The sequence below is a fragment of the Equus quagga genome, chromosome 21 (assembly GCF_021613505.1).
Source record: "Equus quagga isolate Etosha38 chromosome 21, UCLA_HA_Equagga_1.0, whole genome shotgun sequence".
Classification (NCBI taxonomy): Eukaryota; Metazoa; Chordata; class Mammalia; order Perissodactyla; family Equidae; genus Equus; species Equus quagga.
Window position 1 is genome coordinate 2677138 of NC_060287.1, and position 17058 is coordinate 2694195.

General features: G+C 36.8%; 1 protein-coding gene across 1 annotated transcript; it reads left to right on the forward strand.

Moving 5' to 3' along the window:
- The first annotated feature begins 807 nt into the window (after positions 1 to 807).
- Positions 808 to 15693, forward strand: POU1F1 (POU class 1 homeobox 1). Its single transcript, XM_046647965.1, has 6 exons — positions 808 to 949; positions 3727 to 3876; positions 11317 to 11541; positions 13642 to 13806; positions 14562 to 14622; positions 15483 to 15693. Exons 1-6 carry the CDS (start codon positions 808 to 810, stop codon positions 15691 to 15693), a joined length of 954 nt encoding a protein of 317 aa, XP_046503921.1.
- Positions 15694 to 17058: the final 1365 nt, after the last annotated feature.

Genomic DNA, 17058 nt, shown 5'->3' on the forward strand with positions numbered 1-17058 from the left:
GAATCAATTGCTGGTAGTATATTATCTTTTTCATCCTCACATATTGTCAATGTATTTCGGTGGAAGATTTGCACTCAGTGCAGGCTCTGGAGTGGAACGGCTAAGATCAGAGGCTCTGGCACAGTCGAGTTTAGTGAGGATGGCACGGAACTCACAGGGCTGGTCTGAGATTGCTGACACAACCGGAGGAAGCGCCTAGAACAGTGTCGACAGCTGGAGAGAGCTGACTAAATAATGTTCATTCTCGATGAGTAAACTGAAATCAACGTAGAAGTTCACAGTTTCTTAAGATTATGTAGTGAGTACTTGTTTGACATTATTTTGCAGATTTAATGAGAAGTTCCCGGAAGAAATCTCATATATATAAATTTGTCATTGTGTTAGTAGCAGAAAGACACCTAGTACTTTTCAATCCATCGTAGCATGATTTCTTTGGGGGACACTTTAGTGAAGTTCTTCATTCCTTCCTAATACACCTGAATTACTGAAGTTGTCACATAAAGTTTCAGATTTCTCCTTTCCCCTCAGTCTGTACAAGAACCAGCTTCCCTCTTGGGCATGAATTACGTTTGGTTGAGAGGAAGAAGGTTCAGATTGATACGGCAATACCCCTGGGAACAGATGATTAACATGTATAAAGGGATTTCCCTGCAGTATAAGCGCCAGCACGCGCCCGCCCGCGCCCCAGAGCCTCCCTGATGTATGTATGCAGGAGTGAGATTTGAAACGGCCCTTGGAGACGATAATAGAATAACGCCCTGATTTGGGGAGCAGCAGTTCTCCTCATTTTTCTACTCTCTTGTGGGAATGAGTTGCCAACCTTTTACTTCGGCTGATACCTTTATGCCTCTGAATTCCGAGTCTTCAGCAGCTCTGCCCCTGATCATGCATCACAGCGCTGCCGAGTGCCTACCGGTCTCCAACCACGCCACCAACGTGATGTCCACAGGTACCGACTCCGCTCGCGGTCCGCGCGAGGCCGGGCCTCAAGACTGCAGAATGGAGGCTTGGAAGCTTGTTAGTTTAGAATCTCTTTGCTCCTTTTATTTTCTCCTTCATTTTAAATATGTTTTGAGTTAAATATTAAGGATGTTTGAAAAGCCAAAATGCCTAAGAAATTTTTCAGGAAGTGTTAGTAAGTGTAGTAATTTAAATTACTGTTGGTTTTATTATAATGATCTGTTTTCTACATAAGTAAACAGTGACTTTGGCTCTTTTTAATCTTAAAACTATTTTAATGGAAATTTTTATAGATAAGGAACAAAACTAAAGAGTCTAAAATAATTTAAGGTTTAAAAGGCGTTACTTCTTTATCTTAAAGATTTATTTGGTTTTTAGATTACATTTGCTACCATGTCTAAAAAAGTCATATAAACACAACTAAATGATTCCCAATACCAACAACAATGGATTTCAAAGAATAAATTAATTAAATAATTTTAACAATCGTAACTTTTTAGCATAATTCAAAGCTCGAAAATCAACGTTGGAAGCAGTACATAACATTTAGAGCCCACTGAGTTAAATTTTCTCAAGATTGAGTTCTGAAGAGACTTCAATCTCTAACCAAGTTTTATTTTTTTCTTATGTAACTTTCTTAAATAAAAATTAAACTTGGGAATTTAAATATATTGTCTTAAACACAATCAATCAAATAAGTATGTTTGCTAATGCATCCCTTCTCTATACAGGAACAAATAAAGCGTTTTAAAGCAGATTTATAAATGGACACAGTCTTGAATTGAGTAAATTTCTTTCGCTAAATAACAATATACCATTCACTTTCTACTTGTTTTAAAAACAATTTAAATATGAACTAAATCTTATACGTTTAAAAATCAAAATTTGAGTTGATACATTTATATTCTGAGTTAGAGGATGTGAGCTTTATCTTTTATTATGCAGTTTCCAAACATATATATAAATTTGACATTAATCTTCAACTGACTTTTAAAGAATCTGAGATTTTGTACCTGGACTTTGGTAAAATCACTAATGGGAAGATTTTTTTTCATCTACCAAAGATTCTTATAATTTAATTAAAAAGATAATAATGAAAATATCCTCAAACATATTTTTTGGAAGATATAAAGTTTTTTTTACCAAAAAAAGTGCTATAAATACATTTAAACAATTATCACTTAGCTAACTGTATATTTTAAATAAAAGGTCTCTCTACAGATTGGGGATGAGGAGAACAATACATTACTTGTTTAATCTACTGTGCATGAATAGTATTTGGCCAGAATGAAAATAACATTTAGAATTGAGGTTATGATTTAACAAGTTTAGGCTCAAAATCCTACTTATTTATTTAAAAATAAATTAATAATGCATTTAGTAAATCAACCTACCCTTTATACAACTTCCCCCAAATCAGAGAAACAAAAAGTATTTAAACCTTGGAAGTAAAACAATTAATAATCAGTTAAAATGACCTAAATATGTTTTAAATGATAATAGCATTGATTTTATAATTTTTCCATCAAACTATAATCATATACATCTAATTGCCTAAGGAATTAGAAATACTGGTTATAATGGGAAAAGCACTTGGGTATTAAATGTGCTTCAAGTTTTTTTAATTTTGGAATGCACAGTAAGATTTTTATGTGTCACATTCTAATGTAAAATAGCTCCAGTTCATCCTACATGTCAGTTGTTCCATAAAAATTCATGCAGATATTTTTAAATATTAAAGATTGATCTATAGTTAGAGAAAATTCTGGAGAGACTTCATCTTTATTCACTAGATTATATCTCAGTATTTTCAGAGGATCCTAATTCTACACTTTATATCTTTTCTTTTTATTCAAGAAGATATAAGTATGTTATATTCCTAAAAATTCACCATTATATTCAGGACATGAAGGAAAAATGAGAAAATAAAACACATAAGGAAACATTGGCTGGTGATTTTATTACCAATAGTCTATGCTTTTGGTCAACTTGGTGAGTCATGTTTAAAGCTTGATGAAAGCTTAGTAATTCAAATTTACTTTCAAAATACACATTGATTCCACAAGGCATAGAACTATTCAAGAATGAGCTTATATTAATATAATAGATTCAATCTTTATAGACCATAAGCCTCTCAATAATGAGTGAATTTATTTTTTGACCAGCTTTATCATTAGAATTGTTGAATTGATTGCATGCATTCAGAAAACCTACAACCTCATAGTTTCGACCTCAACATAAATACATTGTCACAAGTTTTTCATAAACCTCTGAATTTAGTGGAACTTTTGTGATTGTATCGAATAGGAGGCTAGTTGCTCTGCCATTTCTCCTTTGATGGAAGAAATTTGTTAGGAAAATAAAAGTAAAGCATGTTCAATAGTAGATTTCTCTGTTCATTCTTCCAGAAAGACCACTCTATAATACTATGTTATACAAGAATTTTAAGAGGCTATTCTTTAGTAGGTTTGTTGCAATGTTTATATTAGATGGAATCTACAATAATTCAGAAACTTTCGATTAGCCAAGGTCCAAACTGGTCAGTCAGCTGTTCATAGAGCACAGGATAATTAATGAAGGCTATAGTTCACTTTGATGATTTACGATCTCATTACTTGAGACAAATTGACCCCTAGTTTCAACTTACTCATCAGAGAATTTCCCCAAATAAGCAAAGTTATTGGCATATAACTTGAAGAATTGCATAAATGTGTATTCTTGAAATGAAACGAATGTGTCTTGAATCCTCATACATTTTCTTACCAGTCCCGTCTATTTTGTCTTTGATCCAAACTCCTAAATGTTTGTGCACGTATTTCTCGGTGACAACGTTGGGAAACACAGCAACAGGACTTCATTACTCTGTTCCTTCCTGTCACTATGGAAACCAGTCATCAACCTATGGCGTGATGGCAGGTAAGAAAAATTGTCTTTACATATGAAATTGAATTTGGGAACACTTCGATGGATTTCCTGGTTCTGAGGGAATCTTGACCAGAGTGTATTGTGAAATTCTAATCTCCTAACCTAGGAAATTGCTGGTAAAACCACCACTTATTGAAACGTTCCCTGCTCTGTGATGCCTTCAGAGACCATGGTGGTTACGCTCGCTTGTTCCTATTCCACACACTCCTCAGCCGTTGCGCTTCTCAACTCCTGTGCTTTGTCTTGTACGATTTTCATTCTAATTCACTACTGTCAAACTGCTGATGGTTACTTGTTGAGGCTATTGGTGGGCTTGCCTCCAGTAATAATAAGGTAGCCACTAGCCTCATGTAGCTGTTTAAATTTAAATGTAAATTAGCTAAAATAAGGTCAAATTTAAAATTTAGTTCCTCAGTGGCACTGGCCACATTTTAAGCGCTCATGTGGCTACCAAAGCAGACAGCACGGCTTTATAGAACATGTCCCTCAACCAACGTTTCTTCTGGACATTTGGTCCATAAAGATTCGCAAGTCATTGAAGGGTAAGGGTGGTTTGTAGTGGCTTTAGTGATGGTTGTTTGAGGCTGTGGCAGCCCTCTGTGAGCTGCCTCTGAGTCTCAAATGAGATTGAAATAGGTGAACTTACATCTGTTTCTCCTTTGGATAAGTAGAGCGTCATGAAATCAGGATGAACTTCTTATTCATTTACGTGTGTGTGAAGGCATCAATAGCACGTTTCTTAAGAAGAAAATTCGGCTGAAGAGATCCACTCATCACAAAATTTCTGACTTAATTTTAGGATCTGGCCAGAGAAAGGGTTTTAATGGTTTAATAAAGCGCACAATTTTGTTCTGAACAGATTGTCTTTTTTAGATATTCTTTGATCTTTTATATTTATTACTGTAGCAGGGAGAAAAATATTATGGCTCAGTGAGAACATGAGTGCATCTGTGTGCGTGTGCGCATGTGTGTGTGTGCATGCTTGTGTGATGCAGGAGCGAAACTTTGCATAAAGGAATCACATATTAGGGCAATCTTTTCTTGTGTTTTGTCATCATCTAGAGTAAGTAATAAAACAATCAAATATGGACATATGCCTATAAATTTGAATAAAATTGAACAAAGAATTTAGCTCACCAAACTTTAATTTCTGAAATTTTTTTCAGTTTAAGACGAAATAAAACTTTAAAATAAAATATTCCAGAGTAAATTAGCTTCTCTTACATTCTATCAAGCGGTAGTCTGAATAAGCTCATATCCTCACCTTTATGGTAAAAGGAAAACTGATGTTCTTAATGATCACCTGTAAGTCCTGACATCTCTTTTTAATAATTAAGAAATAAGGAAAGCTGTATTTTTTCCCTCCCCTTTGAAAACTGATCATTCATGATTCATAGAGTTCGTAATCGGCATTCACAGTTATGAGAACAGCCCCTCCTGATGATGAACTACTTTCATTGTAAAGTAGTAAAATGATGTGCATTTGGCCACTGGAGGTGCAGGCAGAATCCTTTGTGTGGCGCTGCCCCATTTTGACTGCGGAAGAGGAATGACAAGCACATGGCCGCGTGCTGCTCTCTCTTGAAGGAGCAGCCTTGCTATTCGCTCACAGTGACTCCCATGAGCCCGGGTGCAGCTTTAGACAGCTGCTCAATGCAGCAAGAGGCAGCCATGGAGAGAAGTTAGCACCAAGACGGAATCAGCGACAGACCAGTCTTTAAGATGGGTTTGGCACCACCTCCCTCCCCCCAGATCAAGGCCCACAGCTGCTGGCCTAGTGAGTTCGCAACTGGCTTGAGAATTCTGACATCCTTCCAGCTTCCAGGATGGCCGTGAACAGGCCCAGGTTCCCCCGGGGAGTCCACGGGCACCTCAGATTGTGCTTCCTCCAATAAGCACTCCGCAAACCCTCTTCCTCATCGCAGTTAAAAAGGAGAGGTCCCCGGAAAAGCCCCTTAAAATTACTCAAAGCCTGGGTTAGCGACATCAGGAGCAAAGTGGTTATCCTAAGATTTGGAGGAATAACTGTCGTCTTAGAAAGTAAATTGAATATACTTTGTCACTGAAAGAAAAACCCACCATGGAAAGCATAGAGATTATATTTGAATATTTTTGAGAGGGATATCATTAAAATGTGATATGCTTTACACTCTGTTAGAATGTCACCATTTTGACATATATTAAGTATTAGCATTTGCATCATGGAAGATTAAATCTCAGAGAATGTGAATTCTCCTGCTTTCATCCCCAGAGAAGGTAGACAAATTGAGTTATAAAACACATGAATTAAGAAATAAGAGAGCAAAGGTACAAAATACACAAGAGAAACCTGGTTATGTCATTTGAATTTTCTGAGATATCTCAAGGCGTTCATCAAATCAGCCACTTCCACACAACCCAGGGAAGCGTCTTAGCAGCATCAACAAAGACAGGCTCATTGTCACGTCTGCCATAGAAAAGAGAAGCAACACAAAGAACTATGTTCTGAAGGATGTGACATTGCTTTATTTTATGTGGTTATTCTATTACCCATACTCTGATGCTTACATTTGTTTGAGCATTTCATTAACTTAATAACGCTCTGGAAGGGAAGGGCTCCAGCTAAAGTCTTGTTAAGGTTGGTGGGGGGACTTTAATCCTCAGATGAGCCCACTGTGCCTCATAGTCCAGGTGGGGGCATACCAAAGAGAAGGACTAATTGGGAGCAATGAATTAGCCACACCATGAACTAACTATGAACTTGGTTCAAGCCGCTTAACGTCTCTGAGTTTCAATCTCTTTATATCCAAGTGGAGGTGGGTACCACAGCTCTATAAAGTTGTGGCAAATTTGTCCCAGCTCAACCTGGCTTCCTCCCTGATCTTCTCTTTACTATACAGCTGCAGCTAAATTCCTTCTGCCCCTTCACTCATGAGAATTTAGATAATTCAACAGTCTGCAGTATGGGTAACAGGAAACAGGGAATTAGAAATGCCATTCATAATCTCTTCTAGATAAACACAAACAAAACAAAACAATAACAAAAACCTCTCGACACTCTGAGTCCTGGATATCTGAGACTATTTCTGTCCTCCAGTGTCTAAAGCGGGGTGAGGCTTAGGAGCAAGCTCGACAGGCTGTCCACCCTTCCACCATCCTGTGGAACCTGAGCAAATGAGCCCACGGCCATGACTGTTGAACCCAGCAAGTTAGATGGTATGGTGGCCACCCAAGATGTGGTAGAAGAGTCCTTATTCAAAACTTAATTTTAAGAAGAAAGCAAAATAGCTGATGTTTGCAGGTTAACCAAGAAGATGAAGGTCTGTTCTCTTTTATGAGAAGCGGACAGTAAGAGAAAAGACTATTCTGGCTGAGAGGACCCTCTCCAGCTGGGCTAACGCAAACGGCTACAGAAACCAGGCTGACAGTTGACGCACAGGCCTGCTTTGGAGTCCATCTCTTTATCCTTAAGTTGTCTTCCTTTTTCTTTCTTTTCTTTTCATCTCTTTTATTTATTCTTTTTCCCTAACTTGTTCTGCTTGTGCCGACTCTGAAGGAAGGAGTAATTCTGACGATCCTTTGCCTCTGGATCATGAAAGCCCTTTCAGCAGCATTAACGTGATATATTTTCCCTGAGTTTTATAATCTCTGTCTCACCTACTCCACTCAGTCAAGGTCGCAGGAAAGCAGCCACAGGCAATACGTACACAAGTGGGCATGGCTGTGTTCCAAATAAAGTTACTTTACCACACCAGGCAGAAGACCCCTGTTGTACATGGATAGGGTTTACCAGTGCACAAAGGAGAAAAGATCAAGATTCAAATCTATGATGAGCTTCACATGGTCGTGCACGAGGGAGAAGAAAAGGGAGATGTTCCGACACTTGTTCCTGTGCATATCTACAGCGGGGCGGTGGACTTTACTGTGTTCCTCTGTTTCCCTGTTCCGTTCAGGCTTCAAGCCAGTAACCTCAGAGATGTTGTCGGTTAGTATCTGGCAGAGCCACGTGCTGCGGAAGAGCAATTTGCCCCACGCCGTGGTTGACTGAGCCAGGGCCCTGCAAGGCAAGCTGGACGTCTGCCTCCCGACTGCCTGCTGTAAAAGATGTCCCTCTGTTCCTCTCCTGCTCTGCCACGCAGAAATACATACCGAGCAATTCAGAAAGGCTGTGGTGGATTACTCTGCCATGCAAAAATACACTGTGGGTTGTAAAAAAAAGTGTGCCAAACTTCAAGCTCCTTAGGCATACGCTTGTCTAAGCTATAGACAATTTTGGTTTATCAATGTTTTGGAAATTGTTTAGGAGGCTTCTGCTGCACATGACTCACCACATCTTTTATCTTCCTCCCTTCTTTCCCCCTTTTTTAATAATCCGGGCTTTAGAAAGATTTAGAAAATATCTTCCCATATTAACCATACCAGTCACTCTCCACTCACCTCCGAATCCAGGACCATGTGATGGAAACTGCAGCTTGTCTGGCTGGGCCGTGACTGTCCTTGTCCATTTCTGTCTAAAGTTAGTTCCGGGGAAACTGTCCCCGCCGTAACTGTGGATACTTGCACTTAATGAAAAATGAAAACGCATCACATGTCATGTATTTTCCTCTTTGTCTCTGGATGCCCAACCTTTGAACATGGTATATTCTGTGTGCTGTTCATGGGCTTATGTTCAAATTCATTTTCTAAATATTTATTTATCCAGAGTATTTATAATGTGTAAACTACCTTTAAAATTTTCCAAAACTAGGGATGGCACACTTCTAATACTTCAATAAATAATGATATTTTTGTCTGAAAGCATGTGTTTAATGTAGCCACACGTGTTTAATCTGCAGGAAAAGCCTTTAAAGGAAAGTCAGTTTCCTTGAGTACACCCCGCCTGGGAATGAACGAGGCGGTGGTTTCGATGTGGTTTGTCGCCGCGCTCGTTGAACTTCACTTCTAGTTTCCACCATATGGTTAATTCGTTGTGGCACCCGAGGAAAGTTATGTAACTTTTCACTTAAATGTCCTAAATTTTAAACTATGGGTAAAAAATACATATCCTTGCTACCGAACTTGTTTATGTAAAGGTCAGAAGATGACAAATTGCAATGAACACAGTGCAAAGTATCATATGGAGGATTCATAGCAGTGCCTGGTTATGATCGGCAAGAAAAGTCGAAAATCATGGTCAAGATCGCGAACGGATTCGGCCCTCATGGGATGCTCACGTGAAAGATATGCAACGAATTACTTACATGAAATAAAAATAATTAGACAGAGGTTAAATGAGTTGTCTAAAGTCTCTTAAAATACAGTAAATGTGCAAAATCAAATAGCAGTCTGATTTTCTTCTCTGTTTTTATTGTTTCTCAGACTATTTCATCATTAAGTGCATTAAGTGATGTTTGATATTCTTGAATGATGAAAGAAGTGATTTTACCATATCTATAAGAACCAACTCTGAAAGCATAAGTGAAAGAAAAGTCTTGAGCTAAACATTAAGCAGATACTGAAATCAACGTAATCAGTTTTCTTTTTACATATATTAGTCTTTTCTTTTATTTCAACTAGCAGAAGTCTAAAATTAATAGCAAGCTAAAAAATGAACACCAAAAGCCATAAACATCTTCAAAAATGAGCTTGCAATAAGTTGAAAATTGATAAAATTGCTCTTTTAATATTTTGTGTGGTCTGACCAATATACCACACACTAAAGTAAAAAGTGGATGATTGACTGACTTTTACAAAGGAAAACAGTAATTTTGGTTTGCAGAAGTAGCATGAATTCTCTAACAGGAATAGTTTCTCTTTAAATATATTTTTGGCTGTGAGCCTACCAAATTTATTTTATGTCATTTTGTTTAATCTTTCACTTGCATGTTTATTTTGCTTCACAAAAATAATATATATAGTTTGTCGGATAAGGGTACACTTTATAATTACATATTCTCATATAAATAATAGAAGCCAACAATTTGCTGACTTATGCTATTGTTTGCTCATTACATATTGATATATAATGTAAGATTTATACATTTTGGCAAAATACATTATTACTAATGTCTTTGATTTGTGAATGTATTTATGGAGAAATTATAAGTAGCATAAACTCTTGATGTTTTTTCAGCAAGTTTCCAAGAATGATTACTGTGCATATGTAGTAATTTATTTTTAGTTTAAATATTTATTTATACTCATAAGAAAAATGATTAATTAATCAATATTTCATTTATATCAAAATGTCTTGGTTATACATGTGTCATTTAATATCAGTTAAAGTGAAATCTCTATCAATAAACATTTTAATGTATTGATGAAGAAAACAGAAACAAAATGGGGGGGAATCTGGCTTATGTACCATCCTCTCACCTCACTCCCCAACTGAGATATACTCTTCTTTCCTAATGAAGAATGAAATCTGGAAGCAATTTAAAAAGATTAGATCTTTTAGCTTTTTTGTGATTTATCATTTAACCCACTTCATCAAACTCAATGCTTCATCAACTGTGAGTGCTGACGTATCATATCGAGAATTGAACACTTCTTTGCCATTTATTTTTAAATTATTTTTGCTGAGACAGATTGGCCCTGAGCTGACATCTGTGCCAGTTTTCCTGTATTTTGTGTATGGGTCCCCATCAGAGCATGGCTGATGAGAGGTGTAGGTTCTGAACCTGTGAACCTGGGCTGCCGAAGTGGATCGCGCCAAACTTAACCACTACACCACGGGGCTGGCCCTCTATGCCATTTATTTTTGCTTCTAAAAAAACTTATCAGAAAAGATTCCATTATATCGTATAGTTTTTAAGAAATCTTCTTGATGACTTTTTAATAGAACTTTTAAAGTTACCTTTTGTTAATGTCTGTTCATTCTTTCAATCTATTTAACCATATTAACCTGTTTTATGTTCTCATAATTCTCTTTTACCTGCCTTTGTTAAATTAAAAAAAGATATGATTATTTCCCAGTGCAATTAAGTATGTACTGATAAAACAGTGAGGCCTTTTAATATTGTAAAATCAATTTCCCGATCATAAGAAAACTTCCCAGCATAATACTTAGCCCTGCACCTTGATTGTAACAAACATCACAGATTATTTGTTCAATGATCAAAACATACATTCTGGTTAGAGTTGAACCTCAGATTCCCGAGAATAGGTGTCTTTTAAGAGGAAAAACTTACACTTCTAAGAGATTTTTTTAATTTCTATTTTTAATTATTTGCAATTCCCAGCTTGTTTCCTTTGGCATTATCTTTGTTTTTGCTGCTCTGGGGAAGGTGAAAAATAAGTAATCGCATTTATACTAAGCTACTCTGACTTCTGCTTCAGAAGACTGAATGTCTGGTAACCTTTAAGAATCGAGACTGGCTGTAGCTGAAAAATGGGCTCTATTGGGCAAAACCCCTCTTGGTTAGAAATGGGAGACAATTAAATGGCCTTTTCCTTGTCTTTGCTTCTTCACAGGTAGCTTAACCCCTTGTCTTTATAAGTTTCCTGACCACACCTTGGGGCATGGCTTTCCTCCCATGCACCAGCCTCTCCTGGCAGAGGACCCCGCAGCTGCTGACTTCAAGCAGGAACTCAGGCGGAAAAGTAAATTGGTTGAAGAGCCCATAGACATGGATTCTCCTGAAATCCGAGAACTTGAAAAGTTTGCCAATGAATTTAAAGTGAGAAGAATTAAGTTAGGTATGTGCTTTTTAAGATTGCTCTTATGGGGTACACAGCTTGGTCTGTGAATCTTTGCTCTGTGACTGTTCGCTCTCTTATTCTCTGCTCAGAATCCAAGCCAGTTCTCATTCTACGTTTCTACTGTGGACTTAAGTTAGTCCAATTATGAATATCTGCAAAACTTCCATTTCCTTGGAAGTTCTTAACAGCCTGAATACATAGATTTTTAAATTAATGGCACTCTTTTTCAACTTACCCACCTCAAGATAAGTTTTGAAATGCCCATTTTAATCTACATTTTATTTGAACTTTTGAATAGATGATAGATTCGTATGGTTCAAAAGCATAAAAGAGCACCAGGGCAATGTATCCCTTTTGCTTGTCTTTCCTGTTGATCAGTGTTGCTAGTTTCCTGTGTATCCTTCCAAAGATATCTTATGCATACCCGAAGAAATATATCTCTTTCTTCACACAGATTTTTTTTTATTTAACTATTTATTTTGGAGAGCTTTTAGAGTATTAGGTTTTAGAGAGCTTTTTTGTTTTTTTAAAAGAGATCTGTCAAATTCCATTGTATAAATGTACTACAATTTATTTAACCAGTCCTCTACTGATGGTAAATTTAGGGGGTCTCCAATCTTATGCCACAAAGCCACAATGATTAACTGCTTAGATGTCATTTTGCAGCTATATAAATATCTGAATAGGAAAAGTGTTAAAAGCAAAATTGCTTGATTAAAGAGTCTGTGTATTTGTAATTTAGATAGATGTTGTCAAATGGGTCTGCATAGAAGTTGTACCAAATTTTACTGCCACCATGAGTCTCTTTTGCTGCCCCTCACAACATAATCTCCATGAAGGCAGGAGTGTTTTGTTTTTCATTTATTTATTCATTTTTGTTTTCTCCTTAATGCTATATCTTCAGCACTTAGAATAGTGACTGGTACATAGACTAAATAAATAGCTGTTGAAGGAAAAATGTGCTTTTAATCTTTTGGATCTTTGAAAATCAGATAGGTCAAAGTGGTACCTCCTGGTAGTTTCGTTTTCAATTTCTCTTACGAGTCACGTTTGAAATGTGTCCTTTCTGTGTTTGGCTGTCATTTGCAGTTCCTTTTCTGTGAACTGTCTGTTCGGGTAGCCTTTGCTCATTTTCTATTGAAAGGTGTTTTTAACACAAAATAACTATGACAATTAACTTTGATTTAAATTCATGAAATAGCGTATTCTTTTTAATGGATTGATAACGTTAGTTCAAACCTCTGCACTTGTGGAATGAACCCCAGGTAATTTTGTAATGATACTTATTGATAGGCACCATGTGGAATCACGTTGTACATACAGGCATCTAGCCTTAGGCCCTGAATTAATATGGAGTCACAATAAACACAGAAGTAGGCATTTCTATAACATTCATTTTCAGTTTGCTATTTCTCTTGCTGTGAATATTTCAAATTCTATATTGATGGTTTACATCAGCTTGTACTCTAAAAACGTTTGCGACAATCAATGAATATCTTTTGCCTGGAGATAGAAGCATCAACAAATAATATAATGAATGTGTTCAGAGGTATACCTAAAATGTGTGAGCATACTCTCATAATAAACATGCTTTTAGGGAAAGTAAGAACAATTCTCAGTTTTATTTGGTACCTTTCAAAAATATAGTTGAATTTTTCATTCTTACAGTTAAGATAAAAATATTTATGATCTATCATCATATATTTTATGCGTTATATTTAATACACGATAGATTTTTGAGCATATATCATCAGATATTTTTAATAAGAATGATAAATAGGGCAAGAATTTTTAAGTGTTTATAAGGTGTTTATGACTTATCTGTCCAATATGACTAAATGTTATGAATGGCAGATGTTCCTATCTGAATTTTTTGACTTCTAGAAAAAAAATAATTTAACTGGAAGGAATACGTTTTGAAGTACAGGACAGTTTACACTGAATCTTACTAAACAACTTTAAATTGCCAACAAATATATTTCTTAAAAGCAGTATTCAATAGCTGACAAAGGAAGATGCACAGATTTGTGCAATGATGGACCACAATGAACGCTTCATGAAAAGCGGAAGCTGACGGTCTTTGTTGTCCTTTCCCAGGATACACCCAAACGAACGTCGGGGAAGCGCTGGCGGCCGTGCACGGCTCTGAGTTCAGCCAAACAACGATCTGCCGATTTGAAAACCTGCAGCTCAGCTTTAAAAATGCGTGCAAACTGAAAGCAATCCTATCCAAATGGCTGGAGGAGGCTGAGCAAGTAGGAGGTAGCCAAGCGCTATTTCTGAGGGCTGTGTGATGTTTTAACCTAAAAGATGATGGCTTCAACTGGGAGGAGGACACTACAGTGAGAGCTTTGGGGTTTGGTTTTGGTTTGGTTTTCTCTCTGAGATCAAAGATAAATATCTCATTTTAGCACACTATAAAAAAGGAAGGCCAATGCAAGCATAGAAATCAATTTACGGAGAAGGTGAACAGAGAGAATAAGATATCGAAGGAGAGCCTTCTTGGTAATGTGGCATGGGTGTGAAGTGGGGAGATGATTTTTTTTTTTAAATACATCCCGATTTTTTTGCCTCTGTGCTACACTGTAGTAATTGCACATGAATTACTCTTGTAACCTAAGTTTAGTGTAACCAGAGCATTTCATACACCACTCTTCCTAGTGAAATAACATAAGCTAGATGAGTAATTTAATGTGATAAAGTTATCTAGCCCTACTAATGTCAAGGCTGGATAAAGAGTAGGTCTGAGAGCATTTAGAGCAAGTGTTCCAATAAAAGTAATGTAAGGATACAATTTATAGACAACTGTCTTTGCAAAGTTAATATTTATTTCTGCGTTAACATTTTTCTCTGGGGCTTGTAATATAAAATGACGTAGACTGCAAAAATTTGAAACAAAAACGTGTAGTAATTTTATTTTAGATTGTTTTATAAAGAAAACTTGAAATCCAAATCTAACAGTTTAAAAAAAACTGCCTACTTTGTTTTTGTAATTATCCCTCTTTTCTCCATTGCAGCTTTGTACAATGAAAAAGTGGGAGTAAACGAAAGGAAAAGGAAACGGAGAACAACAATAAGGTACTAGAGCAAGGAACATAATTTACAGATGGAATGAGCATGGGTGCACCATGACGTGTAAATGTAAGGTGAACAGTCCATTGACAAAACAGGTGAAAAAGCATCATTTAATAACTTAATCGTGAGAAATGGAGGGCTAGTAATTTTAAACATTTAATGTAAAGCATGTACCGTTTGATTCAAGAATACTTCTGCTCCGCACAGTTTGGGATAAAGCAGAGCCTGAGCAGCCACTTCTGAGAAGAGCGACTGTTTCCGCTCTTCTGTTAGATACAAGTCTCGTTAGATACAAGTCTTGCTCTGGCAACATGGTGTCCATGTTATGAAGAATAACACCACTAGTGATCAGTACTTCAGTCCCTGCACGTCCAAGGGGACCCTTTGCATTTCAAACCGGAGAGACTGTTCGTTGGTCTTTTTGTAATTTCTGTGAGGCTCACAGAGGAAACGCGAAAATACTGGAGGTTTTGTTTTGGTCGGTTAGTTGTTCACTAACTATATCGTCTATTGTAAACACCCTACTTGATTTCTGGGGACATTTAGAAATGCCTGCAGAAGCGTTCCATTCCTTCTCAGAATGTCAGTGCCCTCTTGTGGCACAAAGTGGATAAACACAAGGCCTGGTTTCCCCTACTTGTTCCTGTGACTCTGGAAACAGTACCCTGCGCAAGACAAGCATCGAAATGTTCCATAGATTCTACGTTTATCTTTGTTGAAGAGCTTTGAAAGTGTTTTGAGTCTTTAAGTTTCTTTTTCATGTTAATGTTTAGGAAATTCAACCTAACTTAATTTTGATCTGCCAAAAACATCACTCAAAACATATTCTTACTCTTTATTCCCCCTCTCGCCCCACCTCCCAGTATTGCTGCTAAAGACGCTCTGGAGAGACACTTTGGAGAACAGAATAAACCTTCCTCTCAGGAGATCATGCGGATGGCTGAAGAACTGAATCTGGAGAAAGAAGTAGTAAGAGTTTGGTTTTGCAACCGAAGGCAAAGAGAAAAACGGGTGAAAACAAGTCTGAACCAGAGTTTATTCACTATTTCTAAGGAGCATCTTGAATGCAGATAAGATCTCCTATTGTGTAATAGCCAACTGATTCATTTTCATTCCTTTCTCTTCTCCAACAAAAATAGAAATTAGTTATTTGGTTGCCTTCAAAACTCATTTTATATCAATAACTTTCGCAGAAGACTTGCTTTTCTACTTTAATACAATTTAAATTATGTTGATGAATTATTTTCTTTAAAATAATTATTCTCAGAAGCCACATTGTACGTTTTAAGCCAAAGTTACTCATAGGAATAAAACAATGATTGTCTCTCTCTCTCCACACACACATGTGAGTGTGCACATGGGTCTTTTAGTTTAAAGGTTCATTTCTCAAAGGCTGTATATTAGCTTTTTAATATTTCAGTCACTAACGTCACCTAGTTAACAAATATCACCAGAGAAGATCCAATTAGAAAATTCCTTCACCAGGGTCCTACTTACCATCAGCTCTAATGGTTTGTTTGAAGTAAAACTTTTGCACTGAAGAGCCAGAGGTACCTTAGAATTGTATTATTGCATTTAGGAATAGATCTTAATCAGAAGTGACACCTTTGAAGCTAATATTTAGGGCATAGCGCCTAGAGTGTTTCAAAAGAGGCTTTTCTGATGTTTAGCTATAGAAAATATCCGTTATGAATTCTTGAGCCCCACACTGCTCCGCTGTCAGCTCTGACAGAGCCAGGAATTGTCTGGCTAGTTTGTTGATGCTTCTCCAGTGTCTGGAAAGCAGTTGCTCATACAGGGCATGCAGCATTTGTTAAATGAATGAAGGTGTGTGGCCTCAAACTTGAAGGGTGCCTAATTTAATTACGCAATTTATTTTTGAAACCTCACAACCCAGAAAGTCATCTAGGATCCTATGAAAAAAGACTATCACTTTTGGTTGAATTGGTTAGAATATGAGTTATTATTAACAGGAAAGTCTCATATATTGAGCTTTTCAATTCAGGGAATCGTATCTCAAGGGAGAGATCTAATTTATAAGAATGCACTTCTTGGAAACTCGCAGGTAGAAGCAAACCGTAATGTGATATCAATATCAAAAACCGGCCTTATCTTGCACTTTGAATGTAAATCTGCTGGCAATGTTTATCTAACTTATTTTATACACCAAAAATGGGAACAATTAGACCAAATTTTATTGTTGATTTAGAATGTTCACTAAATAAATTATACTGTCTAGTCGCCTGCTTTTTGTGATATTAATAAAGACCAAGCATTATACAGGCCACAGTCTCCGTAGATCATACATGTTTGTGCACACATAATCACCATTAACTGGATGGCTAGAAACTGACATATTAACAAAAAAAACAGTTTTCAGTGGCCTGATCATCCATGCTTAAGCACACGTGTAACACCCAGGAGGTGTTAAATACAATA

Excerpts from the sequence above, each read along its gene's own strand:
- POU1F1 (XM_046647965.1), top strand. The coding sequence starts at position 808 with ATGAGTTGCCAACCTTTTACTTCGGCTGATACCTTTATGCCTCTGAAT. Across the intron at positions 13,807-14,561 it reads GGAGGCTGAGCAAGTAGGAG|CTTTGTACAATGAAAAAGTG; the intron begins GTAGCCAAGCGC and ends TCTCCATTGCAG. Across the intron at positions 14,623-15,482 it reads AAACGGAGAACAACAATAAG|TATTGCTGCTAAAGACGCTC; the intron begins GTACTAGAGCAA and ends CCCACCTCCCAG.